Genomic DNA, 9,605 nt, shown 5'->3' with positions numbered 1-9,605 from the left:
CTTTACCCAGTGAAGAGTGCACCTGTCTAAGTCATCTTCATCTAAGCATATCTTCTAAGACTGGACTTGCTTCTGCCATGGCTGGTTTAAACAAAATAGGCATCACAGCCACTTTTTAGAGATTTACATGAGTAAATGCCTGAGTGTGCACTGTAAACTTCCACTCACCCAGAGATTTTGGCATTGGGACACAGAGTCCAGAACCAGACTTTGGGCCCTAAGGATCAAGCTCCTCCAGCTGGGCCACTTTAGACTCAAAACAGGAGTGGAAGTACATGTTAGCCAAGTACTTGGAACACAGTTTTGGAGCCTGACAGTGTTTTGATTCATGCTTTATGAGCATAAACCCTCTCCTGGCTTGAACTTCAAATGATTTACTTTAGGTGATAGATCTGTCTTTAAGCTGGGATGTAAACTGAGGTCTCATAAGATCCGGTCCAGTGACCTCATTGCTAGAGCACCTTTCCTACAGTAAAATTCGAAGTCTGGTCTTAGAGAACAGAAGGAAAATACTTTTTCCTCCCTCATAAACTTCTGGTCTTAGTTATTTTACAGGATGGCTAGAGAGATGCTTTGAGCAGAGCAGGATGTCATTTCAATGCCCACCTGCATTATTCAGAAAGGCAAGATAAAGGAAGAGATTGGGGCCGTCGTCACCTGTTCATTTCTGAACACAATAAAAACCAATAGCCTCGTGTCTCTCAAGTTTGAACACCTTTGCTATCATTACTTACAGGTATGCTAGATGTAGGAAAGAAAATCTATGGAAATGTGATTATTAAACTGGCTGTATCCCTTTAAAAGTTGGGAAAGGCAGCTCGAGAGGGTTGGTTTGAGATGATGCTACAGATGCATCTTTAACTGGCCAGTTAGTGGCAGGCATCCAGCACGCGTCAGCCGTCATGGGCAGCTTCACTATAAAGCAGTTATAAGGTCTGTGAATACCTCGTGTTACCTATAATTACATCCTGCACAAAAGGAGCAACCTGAGAAATGCATCTGCCTGCCAATGTTATGAAACCAGAGTTGAAACTCACAACAGAGACAGTAATTAGTATGGGTATTGTTCCAGGTAATTGTAGATAGTATTCTACACCACCCAGTGAAACGTGATGATATAACTTGCGAACAGAACAAGAATAGCATGTGCAATACATAATGCTTTTCAAAATGATGCTCCATTTTGATCGCATCTCCATTAAGTGGAGTGGAAAAAAACCTCACCCTGGTAGACCACTTGGCATGAGGAAAAAAAATATAAAGTGAAAATCTGTGAGTAGGAAAGAACTGGTGGTATTGAATCTTGGTGTGCTTTAGATCTCAGGTGTGCTCCTTGCTAGCTTATGTAAAACAAATGGAAAATGCTATTCAGTCAGGTAGTATTTTTTGCCCACTCTGTACTCCCTTTAGCTCAGTGTAACAGTGTCAGCGACAAACATGGGGAAACCCTGTCTGTGGTCACTGATTGCACCTTATTGCCAGGATGGCCCTGACAATACCAGGAAGCTTTCCTGCGTCTTAAGTTTAAGAAGATACACATACCATTTGGTAAGTGAACTCCTCCTCTTTCCTTGACATTCCATCCCCTCCCTCCCAATCACAAGCTGTGCTGACCAAAATCCAGCACAAGGGGAATATGTACTAGCATCCTTTATGTTTAAAAATTACACAACAGCAAAAGGAGTTTGAAATCATAGGTGTTTTTTTAAATTACAACATTTGTGTCCTTTTTCTTTAATATTAATTTAATAATAATATCATATTTCCATGGCTTTCTGCAAGTTATTTATTGTGCATCAGTGTGCTTACTGATGGAGAAAAAACAGTATTTACTTCCTTTCACAGAGTTGTCCTGCGTCTTACTAACCACCTCTTGTGCAAATCTTTGTATGAAAAGAATTTTAAGAGTTCTAAGCTCTTAATATATATTACTTGTTGTACTTTAAAACAAATGTCATCACACTAGGTAGGAATTAACATTCCAAAGCCCATAGGGTGGGTACCTTTTCATACACATATATATAAAAGTCATCAAGTGACCTTTCTCAGAGGAAGGCTGATTGAAGACAGGTGAGTCTGAATTCACTCCTAGAGTATTTATTTAGAGGCAGAAGCCTCAGGTTTTGCTTTGATTTAGCATTTTGTCAATATTGTGATTGCTATGCTCTTTTAGTTAAGGCCTCTGGTGATTTTTGTGATGGGAAGGGGAAAAAAAAAGGCTGATAACTTAAAACTTCATAATACGGCAATTTTCTGCGTGTTGGAAACAGCTACAGCCTGTAGCTTTTGATGAGGCCCCGTATGGATTTGCCATGGAATGAATGGGTATTGGGTCAAGCTATATTGATCCAGACTTGCAAATACTCACTCTTAGAGCTCAAACTGAGCCACTGCGTGTACCCAGCTCCAGCCGGGGGTGTTTGCTGGCCTGAATAAGCCCACTCAGGGCAAGGGAGTCTTTCCAATGACACGGGTGGGCTATTTGTGTTTGTGCATGCAGCCACTTCGGTTTGCAGTAGAAATACAGACTAGAGAAAAAGTTGCACATTATTAAAATCAAGCAGGCATTTTCAAGTGTTAATAGCATTGCGTGACAATTGCCTACAAGACTCATGGTGTGTTTTGTATTTGAAAGCCTCTTGGGGAAAAAGAAACATTTGTAAGCCATAAAAAAAGCTCCATTTAAATGCACTCACCAGCAAGGCAAGTAGAGTCAATGTTTTTTCCAGTTGATAGCTACTATTTGATGACATTTGGGGATTTTATTAATAAGTACAACAGACGCATTTATTACTAAAGTGATTATCTGCCATTATCACACGCAGGAATTAACACAGAAGTGTTATTTCACCAGCAAAATCTTTGCCTTGCATGGTCTCAGCAGAGAGGGTCATATTGCTTGATTTTTGAAAACTAATTTTTCCAAAAGCCAAGCAAAAATCCCATTGCCTTTTGAACAGAGAGACAAAGACTGTGTGCGCTCTGTAGCACATTAGATTTCAAACACCTATATAAAGCGAAGGTGCCGCACCTTGTCATCAGAAAGACATGCCGTGAGCGTTCAGGAGGGGCCATGTGAGCAAGCGATATGAAGTGACAGGGGCTAAAAGATCCCTGCTGGCCGAGGCTGCTGACGGGGACCTCCCTGCTCCTGAGCTCCCCGAGCTTGGCCCTTGCTTCTCGATGTGATGGTGTAGTGGCACACGAGATGGAGGAGACATTCAGCCACAGGAGAAGCCTGTATCCCCCAAACAAGGAGGAAATAAGGAGCAGATGGGGCTCCCGTCACTTGCTTCTCCCCCCACCACCACTCTCTGAAGCTAGTGGCTGCATCCCGTGCTGGGGGCAAGGGGGGGAGCATGCTGCGGAGAGGGTGCCTCCGCTCCCAAACCCGTCTTCTGCAAATGCCATCCCCGTCCGGCACCTCAGGGTGGGAGCTTTTGGCACGCAAACTTTGCTACAGGGCTGTTGAAAATCAGCGTTGACTTCTTCATGTTTTGCAAACTGCTGTGTTTCCAGATCTCCTGGGGCAGCTGAGGAGAGTCGTCACCATGATCCCCGCACTGCTCTTGCTGGGCCTTACAGCCCTTGTTGGTGAGCCGGGGTTTGGGTTTGGTTTGCTGTCGGAAGCACCCCGGGAACTGTTTGCGGAGGGACTGTGGAGAGGAGGCGTGCGGTCAGGCCTGAGGTCACCTTTCTGCACGGCGCTGTAAAACTCCGCGTGGCTGAAGGCCCTCGGCTGCTGTAAGACCCTGCTTGCTGCCCTCCTGCGCCCTTTAAACCAGCCACGTCTGGAGTTGGGTCTGGCACCAAAGGGAGTCACAGACATACCTCCTCTTGATTTTCCCAGCTAGCCTTATCCAGTCTCCCTGCCTACTCAGAAATGGTCTCTCAAATGTCACGGGCTGTTTGACGGAGGCGAGTCATTCCTCGGTTACTGAGGAAGCAGGGTAATTGGCCCAGCCTGAGGCAAGCACTCTCCTGAACTAATTCCTCACCAAGTTGCAGAGGGGTACAGGAGACTTTCCCAGCCAGGATGTTCAGGTACTGCCAGCTGTCATCTGAGGGGTCTCAGATATTGGAGGGCTTTGAATGGGAAAAAACCTCTGAAATAAACGCAGTTCCCCTCTCCCACACCAGCCTTTAGACCTAATGGGGCAGATGCCTGTTCATCTAAATTGTCATTAGTTACATTTACTTCAACTTATTCAACTAGAAAAGAGCAAATTTCTGTTCTCTAGCTTTCATTGATTACGTTACTGATGGAGAACAGTGGCAATGATAGAAGCATGGCCAACACAAGATGATGTGGATTGCAGATCTGGATGAATCCCTCATGCTTGACTTGTACTCACTTGCAGCATGTTGTACTATATTGTTCTGAGATCTTAGGTCTTCAAACACCTCCATTTAATTTTTCAGCTCCATCCATGAGTTACAGTTGCTATGGCGATATACGTGCTCTCCAAGCCCCCATGATGTCCTGTACAGCTGTAAGAGCCCCAGACTGTGGTAGGTATCATTCATTGCTTGGTTTGTCAACCTGTTTGTACCTGACACAGAGGTGCTTTGCCTTCTATTAAATGTGGTGCAACTATTCAATTTGTCAAAAGGGAGAAAGCAACACCTCTCCTCCTCAAATGGTAGGTGCTGTGAAGCCAAACCTGGTGGGAAGTGGGAGGACAAACTTCAGGTCCTGTAGTCAGGATCCCCAGTCCCTAAGCAAAGGGCAATAGCACAACCCCTCTTCAGTCAAAACAGCTTCTTCATCAGCCAGGACTTTAGCATCAGCAGCCTCACAAAACTCTGGGGCCTCTCAGCTCGAAGGGGAAGATGCACAGAGTCAGGTCCTGAGTGCTGGCATGTTGGCTGAGCTGGCCAGCAGTGACCTGCCAGAGACCCATTTTGCAGGGGGAAGGTCCCAAGTGTGTAGCCATCATACCTCTGGGTGACCCATTTTTGGTATCTCTTTCCAATTTCCTTCTTTCTTGCTTTGTGTTACTGCCCCATGTCACTGCACAGCTGACTACCTCGGGTTCATAGTGCCCAGATTTCCAGTAACTTTGCCAGGTACCTCAGACATAGATGCCTCTGGGACAGACACCAGACTGCAGGTGTCCAAGCATGGATCTGAATCCACTTACTCGTTTTCAAGCTGTTCCAAAATTACTTTAAAAAACCCTCACCTTTCCATACACGGTCTAACAATGACTAACAGTTTGGCTGGTCAGTAGTAATGCATCGCTCGCTTTTTGCAAATGCAATTTGAAATTTCACTTTTCCGACTCTGGAGCCGCATTTCCAGCGGTGCGGCAGCAGAAAAGAACCATGAACGTGCTTCCCCTCATTGCCCTCGGGTACTGGCACAGCCAATCCCCAGCCACAGTCAGAGCCATTAGGGTTGTACTTGTTCCTCCAGCACCAGTGCCTGATTCAGTGTAGCTGCGTTTTCTTCAACACTGGAGTTACTCCTTTGATACACCCACTCCAAGGGAAAGCAACGGTTTTGGACAGGAGGGTGTGTAAGTCTGCCTTTTCCTATGGCACAGGACTTGCCACAGTACGGAGGGCTGCTGAGGCAGACATCGTACGCCTGAGGAAATACGAGATCCCAATTAAGAGAGTAGCCAGAAACCTGTGCTTGGACCCGGCGCTCATTGCTGCCATCATCTCGCAGGAAAGCCGTGTTGGCCTGCTCCTGGACAACGGCTGGGACCAGGGACGGCACAAGTACGGCTTGATGCAGGTACATTGGGTTGATAAGTATGAGTAACAGAACAGTACTGTAGTGTATATCCCAGGGCCTTACCATAGCAAATGACTGTTCTGTGTTCGACAGCACTTAAACGCATTCCCCCTACATCAAAGGTTGTGCTTACCTGTTGTCCTGAATAAGGTCACTTCAGAGTCACAGCCTGTGAGTACAAAGAAGAGGAGGAAGCTACAGTGGTGGTTGTGTTCAGCATGAAATCAATTTTCTTGCTTGATTTTTCTAGCTTGGCAGGCAGCAACACCAGCCTTTCGGAATGTGGGATAGTGAGGAACACATAAATCAGTGCTCAACTATTCTGGTTCTTGCAATTAATGAAGTACGGGCAAGACATCCTACCTGGACCTGGGACCAGCAGCTGAGAGGTATGCAATGGGCTATATACTAGAAAGCGAAACGCTGAGTGATGTGCATCTGTTGGTGTCACTTTTAAGGGAGAAAGAGCATCAGTCTGGCAGATTTTACCAACACCCCCCCGCCCCCGAGTTTCCTAGTTTAAAAGAGCAAAACAGCAGACCAGCAAGAGGTCTGAATATAGACGCAACCTCCCAGCTCAAAGCAGTGTCCACAGGGTCTCCATGTTTCTGCCTGCAGAAGAGAGACTGTGGTGGGACACCAACCTCCTTGGCAGCTTTGCTGCAGTGGGAAGCAGCAGGAAACCAGCCTGGCCTGGGAGCTCCCGCAGCGGCATGGAGGCACCCCGTGCAGGGCTGGGTGAAAGTTTTAGGCATAGCCTCGGCAGGTTGCCCCTTGACTTCAGTGACAAACACCCACAGAGGGCCGCTACGTTGAGCAGCTGGGCCACAGCTGATGAATGGCTGGATCCAGGACCTCCTTAAATTCCCTGGAAAGGGCATTGTGCTCAGTGAACGTGAACAGGTCTCGAGTTATCCTCTTATCTGTTCATCCTAGAAGTGAAATGGCTGTCAGGTAGATAAATAAGGTGGAAAAAAACAACCAACCAAAAGCCACTGGAGAAGGCAGAAATTGAGGCATGGCCACAAAACAGCCTTATCGTGGCAGGTTGTTAAGTTGTGTCAAGGAAGCTTGGGATCCAGGTTTGCTTGTAGTCCATGTTATCTGCATGCTGGTTTGTTCATCCTATGCTATTCTTATTCTCCCATTCTTGTTCTGCCACTGCCTTTTTAGATTACACCCTTTTCTGGGACCAGTGTGCCATTCCCACCTGCACATGGAGAGAGTCATGGGTTCTTTCACTATAGAAATAAGGATTTTGCAAAATCAGTCACTTTTCAACAATAATACACAACTGCTTGGGAAATTGCTAATTGTGCAGGTTCGATGAGATGCACGGCCCTTTTGGCTAGGAATTTTTACTGTTAAATCTCTATTTCTTATAAGCCTGTAACAACTCCTTCTTAACTCTTTCCAGGGGGAATCTGCACCTACCGTGCAAAAATGGGCAACCTCCAGGTCTACGAGGAAGACCCATGCGACAGAGACGACTACTACGTCAACAGCGTGATTAGGCGAGCCCAGTACTTTAAGAGACATGGGTTCTAGCTCATAAACCTGCCCCACCACCAAGCCTCTCCTCTACATAGACTAGCCCAGTAGTGATTGTAGTACCCAGAGCAGTTCCTCAGGTCTCCTGGCTGGACCGATGTTGGTGGCAATGGCAGCAGCATCTTACTCTCAGCAAACCCCAGCTCCCCACTTGCCGATGGGCGAGCTCAGCTCTGCCTTCCACGGGAGGTCCCTGGCAGGGACAAGAAACCACGAGCTTGGGGCCTTTGAAAGGCAGGAGGGGATAGACCAGGTGCCTCCTCTCATTCAGAGCTGAACCCAGGGCTGTTTGTGCATCCCCTGGGTGCAGGCGTACACGCAGCAATCCGTGGGCATCAGCTGTACTCTTCCTGTCTCTTTCATCCACCTCCTCCCCTCTCCCTGGTCAACAAGGGGGAGAAGCCCCCAAACTGAAATCTTCCTTCCCCTTGGTTGTGCTAGCTACTGGGCAATGAAGAGACTTCTCAACAAACCTCTGATCGCTGCATGTTTCCGCTCTAGCTGTGTATTCCTGTAGCCAACCTTGTGGAGGACAATACTAAACACACTTCTGTTAATCTTCCAAGCCATGGAGCCCACAGCTGTGGTGGGGCTGGTGGCCTCTTCAGGGTGAAAAGCAGCCTCACACAGGGGAAAACCTCTATATGGGAAGTACTGCAAGTGCCATAGCAAGCACTTAAAACACCTTTCCATCAGAGAGCAGCCCTCCAAGCAGGAGCTGGCCCCATACGTACCCCCACCCCAGGAGGTGTATCACAACAATAGTGTTGGTAAAAAGAACCCACAACTTTCCCTGCTTTAGCTTTGACACCTTTATGCTGGGTTTCCTCCAAGTTTAAAAGCATTTCAGCATCCATCCCTCTGCCAGGAATCCCAGCTTCTAATTAGGAGTGAATTAGCTCTGGGTTTATAAGCTCTGTTTGAAAGTGTTCTTCAATGTGGATGGGTCTGGGTGAAAATTTAGGTTTACTGAGAATAAGAGAGAAAATAAAGATAAATGTTGAATTCCAATTTTCCAAGAGAGAAAATAAAGATAAATGTTGAATTCCAATTTTCCAATTTTTTTTTTTTTTTTTTTTATTTTATTTCATGGGGCCTCGTGGGCAGCAACCTGCAACTTCAGTAAATAACCCTATTCGGTACTCTTGGAACGGGTCTAAAACACAAATTGAGAACCGGGGGAGGAAAATGGTTCTGCAGACTGGGGTGGGTGAGAAGATCCGGGCTGGAAGACAGGGCATGAGGCAGCCCGAGCCCGGCCTCTCACCCTATACCTGTGAGCAGGGGAATAGGGACGTTCATGTTTAGGCTTTTGAATAACCATTTCGGAGGCGTCCGGGCACCTTTCTGCCGGCTGTCGCCATTGCCGATGCAGAAGCGATGTGCCTGGCGGTCCCTGCCCCGCAGCACGGGGCTGCACTGCGCACGTGCCTGGGCCGCCGGGCAGGGTCGATGCAGGCAGCGTGGGAGCTCATTTGGAGTTGGCTTTGGCACCTGGAGCAATTTTAACGCCGTGCTGCTTGTCTTGCCAGTCACTCATCTGCTTCCCGTCGCGGCAAGGACTGTGCGTGATTAACGTATTTGCGAGCAAACTCATTGTATCATCTCTGGAGACCAGAGGGAGCTCTAGGACATCTATAACGTTACTGAATTTTTTTTAAGACTACAGCAAACAGTTCAGTGTTGAGCAGCCAGAGGTATTAAACTATATGCTATTTAGTCCTTGGTGAATTCTGCACTATATTAAGATAATTTTAGTAAAATCATTACTTCGTAATACAAACTTATGAAACATACCACATGGTTTGGTCGCCTCTACTTGAAGTAGCTTATGTAAAATCCATAGGTTGAAGTCTTTGCTGCATTACGTTATATAAACTCTATGTTATACAAACCTCTCATGTAAAACCATGAATGCATTTCTGCTAGATCTGTATAAACGTTAAATGGGGCAGGGGATCTCATTGCTGCCTCTGTGAATAAAGTTGGGTTTTTGAGTTTGGAGGGTGAACAAGAGTGGAGCTTGCTTTGGTTCCCTTCATGTCGCCCTTAATTGCTGCCAGCAGGTTCCCTGTCACCAGTACTTGGTGTTGCCACCCCTGCGGATCTGTGAGCGCCTCAGGAGTCCAATTTCTCCACGTGTTACCTATGAAGCTCCTGTTTCACGTTATGGTAGCAACACCTGAGGACCTGCAGACCTGCATGCTGGCTTGTGCAGCATTGCCATAAAGGATTATTTATTTTTTAAGTCTATTTAAAAGTCCTGATTATGGGACTTCCGTATTTTGTTGCAAATATTATTTTAGGG

The 9,605-nt window shown here is 46.6% G+C and overlaps 1 protein-coding gene across 1 annotated transcript; it reads left to right on the top strand.

Annotated features, from left to right (window-relative positions):
- Positions 1-3,551: 3,551 nt before the first annotated feature.
- Positions 3,552-7,294, top strand: LOC104615887 (lysozyme g-like). The gene is made up of 5 exons (XM_010282688.1): positions 3,552-3,594; positions 4,423-4,512; positions 5,550-5,746; positions 5,997-6,135; positions 7,164-7,294. The coding sequence occupies exons 1-5, from the start codon at positions 3,552-3,554 to the stop codon at positions 7,292-7,294; spliced, it is 600 nt and encodes a 199-aa protein (XP_010280990.1).
- The last annotated feature ends 2,311 nt before the right edge of the window (positions 7,295-9,605 follow it).

The sequence above is a fragment of the Phaethon lepturus genome, unplaced genomic scaffold (assembly GCF_000687285.1).
Source record: "Phaethon lepturus isolate BGI_N335 unplaced genomic scaffold, ASM68728v1 scaffold1642, whole genome shotgun sequence".
NCBI lineage: Eukaryota > Metazoa > Chordata > Aves > Phaethontiformes > Phaethontidae > Phaethon > Phaethon lepturus.
Note: the sequence above shows the minus strand (reverse complement) of the source record. Positions and strands in the feature narration are given on the sequence as shown.